Below are 18,236 nucleotides of genomic sequence, written 5' to 3'. Positions count from 1 at the left end.
GCAACAGGGGTGAGGGTGCCAAGCACAGACTGTGCCCTCCCTGTCGCCATTTTTCTATTGTTAGGGAAAACTTGTCAGAAGTGATTAATGCTGATAGCAAAGGAACGAAGCAGCAGACAGCAATGACACCAAGTGTTCTGGATTGAGACAAGTACACACTATAAAGGGATATGCTTTGTTCATATTTTATGTCCGACAACCACTAACTTTTGTCAAGCATGCAAGGCCCATCAATGGCTCACATTTCAGCCGATTCAGCAGGAATTAGACGAAATTTGAGATATTTCCCTTAAGGCCTGTGTCAATGGGCTTTTGTTCACTTTTTTGCGTTCCCTCTCAAGCAAATGAGAATGCAAACCCGCTTGAGGCAGGTCAAGGTCTGAATGATCTCAGAAGCGTCTTCATCTGAGGTCGAGTTCATGGCATTGACACACACTGACAGCCCATGGACACAGGCCTTTATAGAGAAAAAGAACTGAACAGGCGACCGCAGTGCATGCGTTTATGGCTGTGTCCAGGACAGGAATGCAGCAGGGCACAAGCAAAAAAGGAAGGGTAGGTGTATCGCATTTCATCCCACCTGGCCTAAAATTGTCAACCAGCAAAAAATACAGGCTGTGCTGCAAAGAGACAAACATCAAATCTCTTAATATATGGGCCATTTTACATGCATTCCTTTGAGGGATCAGCAGGTCTGTAGGCTTAGTGGCTCTTCAAACAAGAGTAGATAATTTCCTCCTGACACCTAGGAGTGGCAGCAGCGTGTGGGCCTACCACCACCGCTCATCCCCTTGGCTGCACAGCCTTGTCATTTTGGAGGTCAAAGAGCAGCATGAATTAAACAATAAATCCTTGTGGTGCGACTAGCAGAGAAAGACACCTGGCTAACCACGGCATTCCTATGGGTGGGGCGTCAGCACAAAGACATGCTACTGACATTGTCTGCTAATGCTCTCTAATACTTGGATGTACTTCCAGCGGCTCTCGTAAAAGTACAAGAACATCACACAAAGCAACGTCACAGTCAAGGCTTCAAACGCTCTCTTTGGTGTACAGTCCTCTCCACATTCTTCCATGGTACTCTAGCAGATTCAATGATCAGCCATGAGAAATATGATAGAATGACCATCTATGACAAGGACAAAGTGGTTCTAAAGCCGCAAGTTTTTTAACCTTAATGCATTCTATGAAGGTAAAAAAAAAAAAAAAAAAAAAAAAAACACACAACAACTCTCCTGTGCTGCAGGATCCTCCATTCTTATCTCAAGTCTGATCCAGTGATGTGCACGACAGCAGATGCTGTCTTCCTCCTCATTGGGCAGATTGATAGCAGTGGAAGCTATTGGCTCTCGCTGCTGTCAATCAAATGCTTTGAGAAGGAAGTAGGGGGACGGTCCGTGTCTCCCGGACTGTGCCAATAAATGCAGACAGTGTGGCTCGGGAGCCCTCATGGAAAGCAGCTTTCCGTGGGGGCATGCGCCGAAGAGGAGCCTGGAGTGCTGGTGGGGGACCTTAGAAAGGGAGGATCAGGGCTGCTCTGTGCAACACCCTTTCACAGAGAAAGTAAGTATGATGTTTTTTTTTTAAATTGAAACAACAAACACAAAAACGTTTAATGTAACTTCTCCCCGGTTCACACAATAGCAATGTGGGGAACCAGCACAATTCCAGCACCGGTTCCCACATCACACCTCCCTCGCAGGCCCTCTTTGAACCACTGTGGGTGTCAAAACAAAAGTTCACCAGACCAGTTCACAGATCGCAGTGCGAACTTAAAATTCAGACAGGAATTGGATCGTATGAGTGTGAACAACCATGCGATCCGATTCCAGTGCGGGGAAAAAAGGTTCCCTGCAGCATTTTCGTGTGAATGCAATGCGAGTTCAGCCATACAAAAACTATATGGCTGAATTTGCATCGCACAGACATTGATTTCAGTGCGGGGTGGGGGAGCTAAAAAAAAAATAAAAAAAATAAAAGTCTCTGCACTTTTTTTTTTTTCTATCCGAATCCAATACAGTGGTATAGCTGAACTCGCATTGCACAGACATTGCATGTGATCGGCATAGCAATGCGGGTGCAAATTACATGCAAGGTCTGTGTTCACAATAGTGTGAACCCAGACTAAAACCCATACGTCTTGAAAGGGACGACAAGTATGCATGATCTTCCAAACACTGGTCACATTGCCCGTACATTTTGCAATTGTATTTCCTTTTTATTATTATTTATTTTTGCCTGCAGCTGGAAAAAAAAAAAAAAGGAACTACTTAAACATTGGCTTTCTGTATTAGTCCACATCTGCTTGCTCACTCAAGATTCTGCTCAGTCACAAAGGGAACTGTAAAACAATACTAAAGCTTAGCTTCCCATGCCAATATCAGATTACCATTAGGGAGACCGTGTAACCTAAAACATCAATGCCCCAAGTCGTCCGCACTTCATATCTATAAAATGAAACCGGTCACATTCATGCTCCCGCTCACATGCACAGCAACATCGGCAGGGAATTCTCCTGCAGGACAGGTCCCGGGCCATGAAAAACACACTACGCCCTACACACAGATGGTTAAGTCATACTATATCTTTATCAACTGCATTGTATCTCCAAGTCCCTAAGGCAGTCAGAGGTTTTCTGAGAACTGTACAAGCACACTGTAACATATGCCCAAGGGGAAATTTCACTGCAACCATATTCAAACTGAAGATAACTGGTGTACCTGGTGCAGACTGACGTTCACTCCATTCACTCCCTATGAGAACTTCCAGAATCTGAGCGCTGTAATCTGGGCTTTCCGAGCTGCGAAAAAAGGAATCACGTGGCTTAGATAGGAAAGATACTGCAGGTATCAAATATGATGTGAATAAAATAAAATCTAGATAGCATACATTTAATTTTAAACACAGCCTAAGAGACAAAAAAAAATATATATATTCCATTGCGCTTCCGTGGTGGTGGTAAAAATCTTACCTCCTGCATTTTTGGTCAGTTAAAAAAAAAAAAACATGCCGAAAATGCACCTCCCTATTGAAATGCATTGAAAGCACAGCAAAAACGCATCGAGAACGCACCAGTGTTACGTTTTTGTGTCACAAGACCTATGAAAAACACACCATAAGCACAGTAAAACTGTGGTAAATTCGTGGCACAGTTGCATGCATTTTTGGTGCTTTTGTTTTTATTGACATAATGGCGAAAACACCAATTTTTCACTCGCCTAAATATTGGTGCATCTCTAATATCTATATCTAAGCACTAAGGTCGTTAGCTTCAAATCCCAACCATGGCACTACAGTGCGGGTTTCCTCCTGGGTACTCTGGTTTCTCCCACACGCCAAAGGCACGCTGGTAGGTTAATTGGCTCCTGTCTAAATTGGTTGCAGTGTGTAAATTGGAGTGTGAATTAGGGACCTTAGATTGTAAGCTCCTTGAGGGTAGGAGCTGATTGTGAATGCACAAAATATATGTGAAGTGCCATGTAAATTGACAATGCACTATAAATACCTGTAGTAATACTACACACACTATAATATATATATATATATAAAAAAAAAAAAAAAAAAAAAAATTATATATATATATATATATATATATATATATATATATATATATATATATATATATATATATATATATATATATATATATATATATATATATATATATATATATATATATATATATATATATATATATATATATATTTTTTTTTTTTGGGCCTGATCATGCACATTTGCAGGCACAAGGATGTTTCACATTGAGGAAATTACATATGTGGGCAAATCATGTACAGCCATGCCCTGTTATGGCCGGCTGTACGCAGCACCTGCGCCTCCTCAACCATGGGAAAACCCAGTGAGTGTTACGTCAGAGTTCCCTTGTGCTTGCATGTACCACAACACTTTCTAAACTCCATGTACCACCTTTAACTTTTTTCTTCTGACACATACAACTACAGTGTATTACTGTAGCTGCCCAAGGAAAATGTGTATTTTTATGAAAGGTTAAATGGACAGATTTATAGCTGCTACTGAGGAACCACAAATTTCAGAATGCCTAGTAATGACATACTATGCTGTGGGATGTAGCCCCTTGGTGCCAGCACCCCCTCCCCTGCCCCAATAGACCAAAGGCATTAGCTCACCTTAGTATCTGGTTTCTGAAGAGAAGTGGGCTGAAGATTTCTGCCAGTAACTTTGCATTGAGCAGGTTCCTGTTGGAGTTTTGACAGAGCTGAAAGAAATGTCTCAGCAGGTACTGAAGAGTGAGCCAGTACTGATTAGGAACGTTTGGGGACTGGATAATCTTCCTCAGCAGTTGTGCATAGTCGTCAGAGTTTAAGGAGTCTGCAGACAGAATATGAAGAATAAATGAATATTCCACTGTGCATGTATACATGAAAGTCACAATCCTGTAGATCCTGAAATGACGGACAGGAGAACCTGCATCTACATGTGGATCAGACCACACAATCTAGGAGGTGTGATTGTTCCAGCCCCTGCAGGTCATTGGCTATGGAACAGTACCTCCAGGTCTTGTACTTATTTGAAGGTTATCAGATCGATATCCTGTTTCTGCAGCATGTGACTGAACTTTCGGCTTGTGGGTTAATGCTGCGACGCCCTACATTTGCTCTGTATGGACTTTGTGAAAAGATAAGGCTTCCACAGAGCAGCAGGTGCCGATTCCTGCAGAAGCTGCTCAACCTGGGAACACCATGTACTCCCCGAAGAGCGAGCATTTGCCAGCACAGATAAAAAGGTTAACAATTACCTTGCACTGCACAGGCAGGAGGGCCTTCATATTGTTAAATATTACACATAAAACTCCTCTAAAGAGCAAAAAGTAAAGTGCGTGTGAACCTCCCACTGATACAGGCATGGAAATCTGCTATCCAGAAAGATCCAAAACAAGACGAAGGAAAAGCAATGCAACTACGCTGTACGCAGACACGCATTCTTATCTGTTAAGTTAGTGGAACATGCATTAAACGCACAATAGCCAATCAATCAGAGATTATAATCGATGGATACTGGTTATTATACAATACAGGTCATCACTGCGGTTTGCACAGTACACTCAGTTTTTTCGCTTTGAACTAAAGGAGGAGATCCTGTACTAACAGTCTGATGTCAGTACAACGATCTCCCCCGCTGAGCTATTGTGTTCTGACAGGGGGACACCCCCCACCTGAACACATGCTGATCGGCCGACCTTCTTTAGTAGTGCCCCTTCTGTCGGACCGGCTGCCATACACATGGGCTGAATGTTGGTTGGTTTCTATTGAACCTCCCAATATTCGGCCGTGTGTACGACCCGTTACTGAATATGTCTGGGTAACACTAATCATCCTACATCTCCTAGAATATAAGAGCAGACACGCTTGGGATGGACCAAACAAGGATGATGACTAATACTTAGGGGTGTGTATAGATAGATTGAATCAGAGGTCTATCGCTATTGGAAACGCATGAATATAATATACAGTATTTTAGTCAGTATGTACAGTACATGGATCCCTTAAAGCTGAACTCTGGGGGAGGGGGGGGGGGGGGGAAGATGACAATCCTTACAATTGGGCTCCCCCTGGACTGCAACGGTTAAATGTTTCTTTATGTCTAGGGTACCAGAAATAAGAAGGGCTTTTACTTATCTAATCCCCTGCTTCTACAGGCTCCCTCCATGCTATAAGACCTGTCTCTTCTCTAAGGCGCTCCGTTGGCTGCAGTAATCTGATGTCATCAATTACATTGCAGGGCCATAGCTCTGCATGGTACATGAGGTCACAGAGGGGCACTCGACCAGTCGAAGCACCAGAAAGTATTTAGAGCCAAGCTGCTGGGAAGTGAGGGGTGCAAGTCTTGTATCCTATGCATAAGCTCCGGTGAGATCCCGAAGTGAGGGTAGAGAAGAGCTGCAGATGTGCACAGCGCTGGATCGAATGAGGGCTCGAGTATAAGGGGAGTGAGGGGCCAAATTTGATGCCTAAGAATTTTTTACCTTTGTGGTTCCATCCAGTGTGCAGTAGCCCCCCTAATACTTACCTGAACCCCATCTCGATCCAGCAATGTTGCACAAGAGCCTTGGCTGTCCAGGACTCTCCCTTCTGATTAGCTGAGACACAGCAGTGGGTACAATTGGCTCCCCTGCTGTCAATCAAACCCAGAGAGGGGGGGGTGGGGTTGAGCGGCAGCTCAGTGTCTAAATTGACACACAAAGCAGCGACTCCACTCGGGTGCCACCATAGCAAGCTGCTTGCTGTGGTGGCAGGAGAGAGGGTCCAGGAACACCGGCGAGGGACCCGAGAAGAGGTGGATCTGGGCTGCTCTGTGCAAAACCATTACACAGAGCAGGCAAGTCTAACTTGTTTGGTTTGTTTTTTAAACGCAAAAAAACAAAAACAAAACAAAAGTGAGACTTTAATATCACTTTATTGCAAGGAATGCATTAAGGCAAAAAAATGTTTAGGCTTTAACACCCACTTTAAGCAAAAAATCCCACTCTTCAAACATCAGTGAATATATTATCAATCCAGACCAGGAAAGAATCCCTTTGTGTTCCTTACCTCTTACAGCGGAAAGCATCTCATTGTAAGTAGCTGCTGGAATGACTGGGTTTGGGAGATCCAATAGAAACCTCTTCAAAGCGTCACCCAGAGTAGGTAAGTCGAGATGCTCAAAATCGGCTGCAGCTGAATCTGTAACAAAAATAAAAACAAAAATACTTGTGATATCGAGCTTCAAAACACAAAATTTAGTCTTTAGCATCCAATCTGCTGTCAACACACCCATAATACTTTCCTAAGAGCTCCGCATTGACTCGGACTTGTGCGGTGTTGCTTTCACTAGACGCCAGTTTTATCTTAAAAGCCTATGCAAAAGTAGCAGATTGTATAACTAAAACTTGTTGCAAAAATGCAAAGCAGGAAGGTTAGAAAAGCTGATTTTAACAAGTCTGTGTTTTGCCTGTAAATATTATGTATAGACAGACACAACAGACTGTATTCAGGGTGGGGAAAGCTGGCTGGCAACTTCATGGAAAGACATGTACAAAACATAGCTAAAGTCTGCAGTGACAACCTTGCAGCTAAAAAACAAAAAAAAAACACTTAAAAAAATAGAAATATAACGCTTACAGACTCCAAAACATTTCTTACTTTAGCCTTGCTTGGAGTAAGTAAGCTTTTGTCTGGAGTTCAAGAAATATCTAAAATAATAAAAATGTTTGGAAACAAAATGTTCCTAGCTTTGTTGAATTAGGTAAACTTTAGATCATCTGATTGCTTGCAAACATTCAAATCATAAGCTTTAAGCCATGGTTCACATTGATGCTACTTTGAAATCATGCCCATTTCACTTGAAGTAGCGCGATTTCAAAGTAGCGCGGTCATCACAATTTCGGGTGCTATTTGATAGACATCTGTATACATGTCTATTGAAGTTGCACCTGAAAAATTGGCAAAAGTAGTGCAGGAACTACTTTTGCAAATCGGTGTGGCGCAGCAAGATCGGTGTCGCAAAAAGGGTCATTGCCTCCAATAGGCTGCGACTTGTAATGCGATTTGATCTCTCAAATCGCATGACAAATCGTTCCAATGTGAACCTAGGCTAAAACCCTCAAAGTGCAGATTACAATCCAGTTCCGAGCCATGACACTGAAGTGAAAGGGACTATTTGATGGTCTGCATCGCCATCTACTGGCAGCAATGTCATTGTGCACAATTCTTGAAAAAAAGAAATAAAAAAAAAGAGCATTTCCAGGAAGGACAGCTGGCACCGGTAACTATCAGGCAAGCTAAAACGAATACAGGTGCTGCGCACATTTACACAGCATTTCTAACACATGAAGAGCTAAATAGCTGCTGCCATGAAACAGATCTTTAATCTCGCATGAAACCTACACTTCCCCCAAAAAAGTAACCCCCCCCCAGCTTACAAATGGTGCAGGCAGGGAACTACCTGGCCGGCAACTCATGAAGTAGAAAAAAAAAGTTCAGGTCAGAGATGAGTTCAAAGGATTCCCAAGCTCATCTCTGAATAAATTGTACTAATTAGCTACCATGTGTTCTATTACATTTCATCAAACCTCTGAATTATTACATTTGTCATTTTAAAAAGCAGGAATAGTAGTCCCCCCCCGCCCTTTATACAAGTATTTGAAGTATAAATAATAATAAAAAAAAAAAAATAGAAAAAAAAAAAAAAAAGAGGGCGATCAGGCCGACTTTTTCCTGCAGAAGGACCTACAATGTCTTGTGCAATAAAGGACTCACCCCCCTGTTCACCTTCTTATACACAATGTACTCTACATGAGCAGCTTGGTGGAGAATTGCAGGATGAGCGGAGATAGAGGAACTTCCACGCAAGGCGTTTTGTGATCATGGCAAGCCAATCAAGATGGCTGAAGATCCAGAACCCAGAAGACGACCAGGGGAAGATGTTAGTGCCAGCGGGGGGAGCTGGTGGACTTTGCATTACTGGAGGAGGGGGTAGTATAGTCACGATTTGATGTGAAGTTAGGAGGCATGTAGGTGCTCTACATTTTAAATGGCAACACAGCCCAACTATAGGGGGCTCTTCAGTCTTCGCAGGCTTCAGCCAAGCCAAGATGACGTCACTCCAGCACGCGAGTCACGGTCGTGGCACAGAGTTCTGAATGGACAGTGCAGTCAATTCAGAGCCCAGTGCACCAGAGACGTCACCACCTGCTGCTACAGTATATATTTCCTAAAGAGGACTACACGTTTAGGAGGAGATCTTTTCTGTATCTATAGGCAAGCCTTATTATAGAGTTACCTATAGGTAAAAAAATCAACATCTTGTTACTACCACTTTAATCACTTTGGCTCTGGAAGATCTCTATTTTACACTTTGAAAGAACAGCGGTCTGTCCTGTTTACATAGGCAGATCGCTTGTTCTTTTGAACGATCGGCGGGTCCCGATGGCCATCGCAGCCGCCAGATCCGCTGATTGGACACAGTGGGAGCGGAACTCCGGCGGCACGCATCCCCCCAGGATCTTATAAAAAAAAATAAAAATCACACACAGGTACAGTATATATGCGGTGGACAGTCCAGAACTGGTCATCAATATAATTAATTAGACCCTGGCATTAATGCTGGTAAATTGTATTCATCCGCTGGTTTCTGAATGTAAGGACCGACCTACTAGGTAAGGAACTTACCACATTCAATGATTTGGCGGAGCTCTGGCACACTGCTGGCACTCTGGGTTCTGTACAGTGCTGTGGATTCCAGACCTGTAAAAGAAAACCTGTTAAGTCTCCAATGTAAACTAGAACATTTCACTGCCAAAAAACCTAGTGCAGGAGCTTCTAACCATGTTAAATTAATAGTCTATTAGGCTGCGCTACAGGCTTTCCTAAACCAACTGATTTTATAGGAGAATAAAACTGTATATAGCAAAGATTATTGCAAGCTGTACTATAGACCAGGGTTTCTTATCCAGGGTTCCTCCAGAGGTTGCTAGGGGCTCCTTGAGCAATGAGAAATGTTTGCCTCTCAGTTTCAATTGACATCAGTGATCCATAAAGGGGTAATTCTTCCCAATGATCACAAGTGTAAGGAGCATTTCTCAGTCACCTTCACACCAATATATCATGAGTTGTATGTTGCTATAGTCATTTCTAGAAGGGTTCCCTGAGACCTGGAAAATGATTTCAAGGGTACCTCTGTGTTGAGAAAGGCTGCTGTAGATTGTAGGTGCCCAGATGACATGTCATTACTCTTGCAAAATATGTGCCAAGTTTCTTTACCATCAATCATGTGATCAGGCCACTCTCCTATTTAAAAAATAAAATAAAACCTGCATCTCCATATGTCCTAAAACCCCAGGAAACTCTTAGGCTCGGTTCACACTGGGGCCACCTGTCAGGCGACTTAGCTGCCTGACAAGTCGCCATCCATTCATGGCAATGGAACCGTTCTAATCGGAGCGACTCAAGTCCCTCCAAATTAGAAAAAGGTTCTTATACTACTTCGGAGCAGCTTGCATTGCCTTTTAATAACCACTTACAGACTGGAAGATTTTCCCCCTTAATGACCAGGCCATTTTTTGCGATATGGCACCACGTTGCTTTAACTGACAATTGCACATTCATGCAAAGCTGTACCCAAACAAAATTGACGTCCCTTTCCCCCCACAAATAGAGCTTTCTTTTGGGGGTATTTGGCACCTCTGAATTTTTTTGTTTTTTTTTGCGCTATAAACAAAAAAAGAAACAATTTCGAAAAAAATTAAATAAAATATCCCAAAAAAAAAAAAAAAAAAAAAAAAAAAGTCTTCATCAGTTTAGGCCAATATGAATTATTTTACTTTTTTTTTAGCTTTTAAACTTATTTCGGTAAAAAAAAAAAAAAAAATATTGCAATAAGCGTATATTGATTAGTTTGCACAAAAGCTATATCGTCTACGAAATTGGGGAAAGAGTTGTGGCATTTTTTTTTTTATTACAATTGGCAGCGATCTGTGATTTTTAGCATGCCTGCAAAATTGTGGCGGAAAGATCGGACACTTGACACTTTTTGTTGGGACCATTGACATTTATACAGCGATCAGTGCTATAAAAATGCACTGATTACTCTGTAAATGTCACTGGCAGGGAAGGGGTTAACACTCAGGCGGTTAAATGTGTTTCTAACTATGAGGGGAATAGGACTGACTGGAGAAAGAGAGAGACTGCTGTTCCTAATCACTAGGAACAGCAGATCTCTCTCTCACCTCCCCTGTCAGAACAGGGATCTGTCTGTTTACATTGACAGATCCCTGTTCTGGCTCCCTTTACCGCGATTGCAGGTGGTCAGCGGACATGCGCCTGCTATGGCTCTTAAAAGGCGCCGACGTACACCTATGGCAATTTGCGGGAACAAGCCGACCTGTCGTAGTATAATGATGGCGGCTGGTCGGCAAGTGGTTAAAGCCGTTTGTAAGCCCTGCTGAAGGCGTGCTGGGCAGGGCGGCTTCAGAGTTGGGCTACTTTGAAACCGCCCCAGTGTAAACCAACACCAAACTATAGGCTTGGCTAGAGATGTCATGCTTCATCTAACAGGCTGCCTGTAATTTGAGTTCAGGCTCTGTGGAGATTCAGAGAGAGCCAGTTGCAAGGACATAAACGGAGAATTTCAACTTAATAACTGATAAACCCCTCTCCACCATGTATGACAAAAACACAACATTATGACCATTACAGTAATATAATGGGTAAACCAAGAAATAAAATGGCAAGAAATCACAGAAAACTGTTTGGAAGAAGTGTATAAGATTATTAAATTCCACACAAAAAAAAAAAAAATGAATTGCCAAGATTGGGGGGGGGGGGGGGGGGGGGAGGGATTGTTGCATTACAAATTAAAAAAAAATATAAAAGATTTTTATAAGGAACCTTCCAAACTAATAATTTTTCTTCAGTGATATGCAGAATTACAAAGTCAGTGTACAGGGGGGCTCCATGTGATAAGTAGGTATAACTACTCTCCTATAGAAAAAGATTAACAATCAGGCAATGGGGGAGAATTACTAAAAGTGGAGCACTCAGAATCTGGTACAGCTGTGCATTGTAGCCAATCAGCTTCTACCTTCAGCTTGTTCAATTAAGATTTGACAAAAAGCGGATGCTTCTATGCAGAGCTGCACCAGATTTTGCACTCTCCGGTTTTAGTAAATCTCATTATTTCACATGATGAAGCTCTAACGAGCAGGGCCCTCTGATTTCTACTATTAGTATTAAAATTGTACTGTAGCATTAAATTGATTCCTACTATTAGTAGGAAACTGTATTGTAATGTCTGCTCCCGTGTTGTAAAGTGCTGTGTAAACTGTTGGTGCTATACAAATCCTGTAAAATAATAATCTCTAAACAGAATATTCTTCCACAAGGAATGATTTCAATATTGATGTAATTTTGAGCCCCGCAACTGCAACACCATATACATGCGTTTGCCATATCTATCAGATTTTGATTTGACTTACAATAAAAAAAAAGTGCAGGAATAATAGAATACTTTGCTGCACTCCTAGCAAAAAAAAAAACGAATGACACCAGATAGCAGCTCCAAGCCATGAATAAGCCCTGAACATACCTTTTCTTTCTACAGCCTCCACCAGCTTGATGATGACCAGCGGGGCAATTTCTGGTGGCGCAAACTGCTCCGTCAAATCAGGCAGTGTAAAAGCTGCAAGAGAAAAAAAAAAATAGGAAAGTCATTAGTCCTCAGCTTGAAGCACCAGCCCACATAGAAACCACAGTGTGCGAGTTAAAGTTTAAACTCCGAGCAAACATTTGGTATTTGACATGTCTGAGCAAATGTTGCATTCATCGCTTCTGTCTACAAGGGAGGCTGAACAATTAAGCATGGCATACGGGGCACAACGTTATCAGAAAACAAACTAGGCAAGAGCTGTACAAACATCTACAGGTAGAGGGCGCCACAGACAAGCTTATGTACTGTGTACGGAGAGATAGGCGGCCTTTTTTTGGAGAGAAAGCTGTACACGTTTTAATAGGTTAATCATCCTATAGGAAAGCATTCCAGTATGGAACTCTATTGGCAATATAGAATTACCAAAAATGGCATTCTGATTTTTTGACATATAAAAATGTGTTTATGTATGATTAAAATATATATATATATATATATATATATATATATATATATATATATATATATACACACACACACACACACACACACACACACACACACACACACACACACACACACATATATATATATATATATATATATATACACACACACACACACACACACACACACACACACATATATATATATATATATATACACACACACACACACACACACACACACACATATATATATATATATATATATACACACACACACACACACACACACACACACTTGCCTCCCGCAAACTTGTGGTTCAGAGTTTGCGGCCTCAGACGCTCACGGATGTTTCCCCCAGCATTCCCGCATCAGGGCGGCCTGACAAATCGCGCTCCACGCAGTACAATAGAACCATTCTAGGACTCAAGTCGCTCCGACTTAGAAAAAGGTTCCAGTACTACTTTGGGGCGACTTCGGAGCAGCTTGCATTGCCTTCTATACAGAAGTCGTTTTGCAAGATGCGTTGAACAGGGGAGGCTTCAAAGTCAGACAGGAGTTGGGCGACCCTCAAGCCGTCCCTATAAGCATTTTTCTTGACCACATCCAAAATTCACCGGTGCTCAGTATGTAACCCCCGCAAATTTCAGGGGTCGATTATACATAAATATATATATATATAATTTATATATTTTTTTTGGACTTGCGCTACCCTGGCTGCAGTTATTACGCTCTGTAAGGTTTTCTTTCACATTTCAGAAGCCCGTCACCCACCACCGTATCTTCCCATACACCAGTAAAATTCCCCAGATTATCGCACATCTCAAATATTTACTTTAAAAGCAGATCACAAGGGAAGAAAAATGGAGCGTCTCCCCCCCCAACCCTGCGTACCAAAGGGGGCTGGTTAAATTATTGAAAAGGATGTTTACAGAAGGGCTGATCGCTGCTGAGCAGCTGGCAAAGACATCTGTTTTCTTATAAACTCCCATTCATTCTGAGACTGTGGCAAGATGGCGGCCATGTTTGAGGAGAAATATGTTCCAGCCGGGCCCTGCTTCGGCAGCAAAATCCTAAAAAAAAAAAAAACTGCTGATTGTGGAGGAGCGCACCGACTGGATCCAACATAAACATGATTTGAACAGGAAAAGCTCTTACAAGCTTTCAGGCTGAAAAGATGCATTATAACTGGAACACAGCTGTAGCAACAAGAGCCGGAGAAGCTGAAGAGCGGGATTACTCAGTGCGGCGGCTGCACTCTGCACTGTGCTGCGTTTAATGTGATTCCCCCCCCCACAGAATGCCATTCTTTCCCCGAACGTTTAGATCATATATGTGTGTGCTTTAAAGTGTTACTGAACCCAATACCCTGCATTCACCATATCTGGTCTCCCACAGCACACAGAACATGGAAATGGCACTCGTTTTAGTAAATATAAACTGCTAAATACCTATTCTCATCAGCAGTATATAGCAGCCCCGTGACTATCAGTTTCTGGTTAAAGCTTGTAGGAGGAGTTTTCATACTGCACTGACCTGTCCTATCACGATCAAGAACCCCTGACCCTCTGTCTGGACAGTGCTGATTGGCCCTGTGCTGATCAGACTGCACTCTCCCGAGAAAAAAAAAAACGGTAGCAATACACACCAAACTGAGCATGTGCAGCCTGACTCCAGTAGCTCTGTCTTATCAGACCTGTTCTGTTGTCAATAGAGGAGGAGGAGGATCAGAGAAGACAGGATCAAACAGCCTTTTTTTTTTTTTTTTTTTTTTTAGACATTGCGGAGGATTGACCCCTTAGATCCACAGTGAGTATAACAAGCATGCTTTACTGCATACACACACACACACACTGATTTTACTGTTGTGGGTTTAGTAACACTTTAAAGCCGATCTTCACTGCAATTTGAGCACCACAAACCAAAAACACCATTTACTTTATTTCTAATACTCAAAGCAAACTCTCCTATCCAACCACGTCGCCATGCTTTATTTTTTATAAGAAATCCCTTTTAAAAAGCTTGCCCTAGCATTTCTGGCTGTGGCCATCTTGAGTAAGGGCAAATGATTGATGTAGTATTTACTTTCTGGAATGCATTTGTCTTTAGCTCAAGCATGCAGGAGGGTGCGCTTAGGTGAGAAAACCCCTCCTCCTCCGTAGACTCCTGGGATATATGACATAATTTGCCTAGGCACAAAACCAGGAAGTAACTAAAGAAATAAAAAAATAAAAAATGTAACATAAGTAAATATGATAGATAGGGAAGTATATCTACTAATGCTAGCAGCACAAGTTTTAAAAATAATCAATGTTGGGAGAATGGAGTTCTGCTTTATAGTGTCTTTGTTATGAATGCGCTGCCAAAGCACGACAACAGCAAAAAAATAAAGTGCATGACCCTTCTTTTTTTATAATGCAGCACCCCACAACACGCATGTTGTAAAGTGGCGTGCAAACTGTTGGCCCTATATAAATCTTAAATATTATAATAAATGTTTGCTTTTGGGTTTAATACTGCTTTAATACAGCAGGCCGATGATCCTCCAGTTCAGATAAAATCTTTCTTCCCACAGGTGGATCTATCCCTGAGAAAAGCAAGAGCAGCATCATCATCACCCCATCCCAGGTCTTGGAACCCAACGAGGAGCTTCTCTCCACCACAGGTGAAGTCATGGAACCCTCAGGACACTCGTGGATGTGCTTGCATAACCGATTTAACGTCAACTTCTATACTGCTTGATGAAAAAAGTTCTGCTGCAATTACTTGGCAAATATCAAGCCGTATTATAGGGGAGTCTTCAATTAGCCAGTCCAGAGGAGGGGAAAAAGTCCATCTGAACAAAAAATTGTTAATAGTAACCAACCGGGCTTCACAATGAAAAGAAACCTTAGCAAGCAAACCAAATTCTTTCATTTCCATTTCTTTGGTTTTATAAAACCAGTTAAAAAAGATGACCCAACTGCTAAAATCTTTTCAAATATCCAACATGTAATGCGAGGAGGGTAGTCGTGCTGTGATCCAACTATGCCTTGGAACGATTGTCCCGTCACCCCTCTCCCTGCTGGTGCCCACTCACACTGTGCTCTATGGTAGAATCCCTGGGCACGCTTACATCACCACCTCTGCCAGCCATACCACAGCGATCCCTGCTGAGTGCTCCATGAGTGCTCAGCTATCTATGAGAGAGTTCTATGCTTGGTCTAGTGAACCATGCCGCAGATGAACCTCATCCAATCGGTCCGGATTCAGACTGCACACTACACAAACTAAACCAAGGTTGACCATACATTGAGCGAATTCCTGTGGTTGCAAGAAAGAAATGTGCTTGATTCCCTCATAACACAGTATTGATGTGGGAATCCCTTCAGCCAGGCCATTGGGGGGGGGGGGGGGGGCAGGGGAAGCTGTCCCCGCTAGAGGAAGACCATGATTGTCGCTAGCAGGGCTATAGCAGGTAAAACCTGACTTGCTGGTAGTACCCAAGTTGCTTGATCGACTTGGAACATTCAGCCTCCCCATACGTGGTTCGAATCTCAGCAGTTTCCTGCTAAACTGGCCAAGATTCGAACCGCGTATGGCCAGCCTAAGGTGATAAAGCACATCCAAGCACAGTTGAAGGAGAATCGCATGTTAAACGCGTTTGGCTGTACTTAGCTTGTGGATCAAAGGAGTGCAGCTCGTGCTGCACTTCTGTGACCCGTTTTCAGCAGACAGCGGGCTGAAGTCAGCTGGCATTACAGAGCCGGTTCAGGCTCGGGCAAGATCACGCCAATGGAGTCAGGATCCACCCACATGCCTGGATCGGCACTAGGTTCAATTGCTCAGTTCTCAGTGCTTGAAACGCTGGGGGACAGATACAACATCAGACCAATTGCTGCAACTACCTAGATAATCCATACATGTCTTTTAAAGTTTTCAATCTTTTTTTCTTAAAAAAGTAAAAAAGTTCTTGATTGCACTTCCTGTTATAAAATGACAACACTCTGTTTACGTCCCAATTGTTCTTAAGTGTTGTCATTCTACCACATGCTTTCCCAATAGAGATTACAAACTGATGTAAATTTCAGTCATGGCCTACTGTCCCTAAGAAAAGCAATGCAGCGGGAGTTCATACAGACAGGAAGTGGAAGTAAATTAGAAGCACTGAGATATAACAAAAAGAATTTAAAAAAAAAGCTAAAATGGTTTTATAAAAAAAAAAAAGGAACTGCTTATGATCCAGAGCGCTTTAGCATGCTAAATGCCATTCAGTTAAGGTTTAGAGGTCTACTTTTATAAAGAAATAAAACACCTGGAAACAATATAAGCCCTACGACACGTAGACAATCAGAAAAGTCCATTCGGCTCACCACAGGCCAAAAAGGAACGTAACTAAACCTGCACCAAACCTGGCCGCGTTATTAAAAATTCCGAATCGCCAGTTGCTCAAAAAGATATTTCCAAATGACTTGCTTCCTTTGTCCTGTAACCCATTTAATAACTTAGGCATCCAAACGAAACAAAACCAAAGCCCCATAAAGAAAAAGCATTCATTATACTGTCAGGAGACAAGAGAACAATTAATCCTCTGCTTACAGGAATTAAACAATAACCCCTCTTAATCCCATGCAATTTACAGGCAAGCAGCTACCTCGGACCATATTGCAAGCGTTTAATCTTTCTGCTCTCACAGGCCGATGAGACTTGCATAATCAGCACTGGAGTGAAGGGCAAAGTGCACCCCATGCTTCTCTTCAAAGGTTCATTCCTTGAAGGAGAACCGCATGCAGATATAAAAACGCGCCCACATGGCTGTCTGGAATTTCCACAGAAAAGTGGAACCTATTCAGCTTTGAAGATTACGAGGCTAAAAGCTCATATATTATCAACTAACTCAATAAATGTTCTGTTGAAAAAACTATTGGGAATAAAAGCTTTTTCTGTTCTTTTTTTGCCATAGCATTGCACGCGTCTTTTTCTTTGCCATAGCATTGCATAGTAAAAGAAAGGGCGGCACATATAGGGGTTAAAACTTGCATTCCTACTATGTACACATGTTTCAGATTACACTGGCCGACACAAACCAAAGTGCGGCCATTTTGGGAAAATAAATAAGACGACAATATTTTACAATGCTGAATTCTGAACACAATTCTTGTTCTGTAACAATGGACCACCCTTAAGGGTTTGCATTCCCCAACTTGCTACATGCCAAGACATTGTCTATGTGCTTCACTCCACAATTCATTGTGTACCTTTCGCAGTTTGCACAGTCTAAGACAGCCTTACTCAACTCCAAGGAACCCTTGAAATAAACTTTCCAGTCTCAGGGAACCCCTGCTAAAAATTACTATAACTCATGATACATTAGTGTGGTGGTCAGTGGGAAGAATGCTCCTTACACTTGTAGACATTGGAAAGAATTACCCCCTTTACAGATAGCTAAAAAGATTAAGGGTGTCAGTGGGAACCCAAGAGGCAGAAATCGCTCAAGGAACCCCTAGCAACCTCTGGAGGAACCCTAGTATTCCATGGAACCCTGGTCTAAGATGTTGATGAATCAATTCTGCAAGCTTATATATAGCACACCCATTGTTCCTTAGCTCCCATTCACATGAGTGTTTTCAGGCGATTTTGGAGCCAGTACA

General features: G+C 42.2%; 1 protein-coding gene across 2 annotated transcripts in view; it reads right to left on the bottom strand.

Annotated features, from left to right (window-relative positions):
* Positions 1-18,236, bottom strand: part of PIK3R1 (phosphoinositide-3-kinase regulatory subunit 1) — a 91,874-nt gene that overhangs the window by 24,520 nt on the left and 49,118 nt on the right. For both annotated transcript variants that reach the window (XM_077462661.1, XM_077462663.1), the window contains exons 2-6: positions 12,100-12,192; positions 9,186-9,260; positions 6,567-6,698; positions 4,146-4,347; positions 2,721-2,800 (exon numbers count right to left, since the gene is read on the bottom strand). In XM_077462661.1, the coding sequence (XP_077318787.1) occupies positions 2,721-2,800; positions 4,146-4,347; positions 6,567-6,698; positions 9,186-9,260; positions 12,100-12,192 (582 nt within the window). The remainder of the gene's footprint in view (positions 1-2,720; positions 2,801-4,145; positions 4,348-6,566; positions 6,699-9,185; positions 9,261-12,099; positions 12,193-18,236) is intronic.

Source organism: Lithobates pipiens, unplaced genomic scaffold (genome assembly GCF_037356315.1).
Source record: "Lithobates pipiens isolate NorthernLeopardFrog02 unplaced genomic scaffold, aLitPip1_a1.2 Scaffold_3, whole genome shotgun sequence".
NCBI classification, from domain to species: Eukaryota; Metazoa; Chordata; class Amphibia; order Anura; family Ranidae; genus Lithobates; species Lithobates pipiens.
The sequence above is the reverse complement of the archived record's forward strand: the minus strand, read 5'-3'. Positions and strand labels throughout refer to the sequence as shown.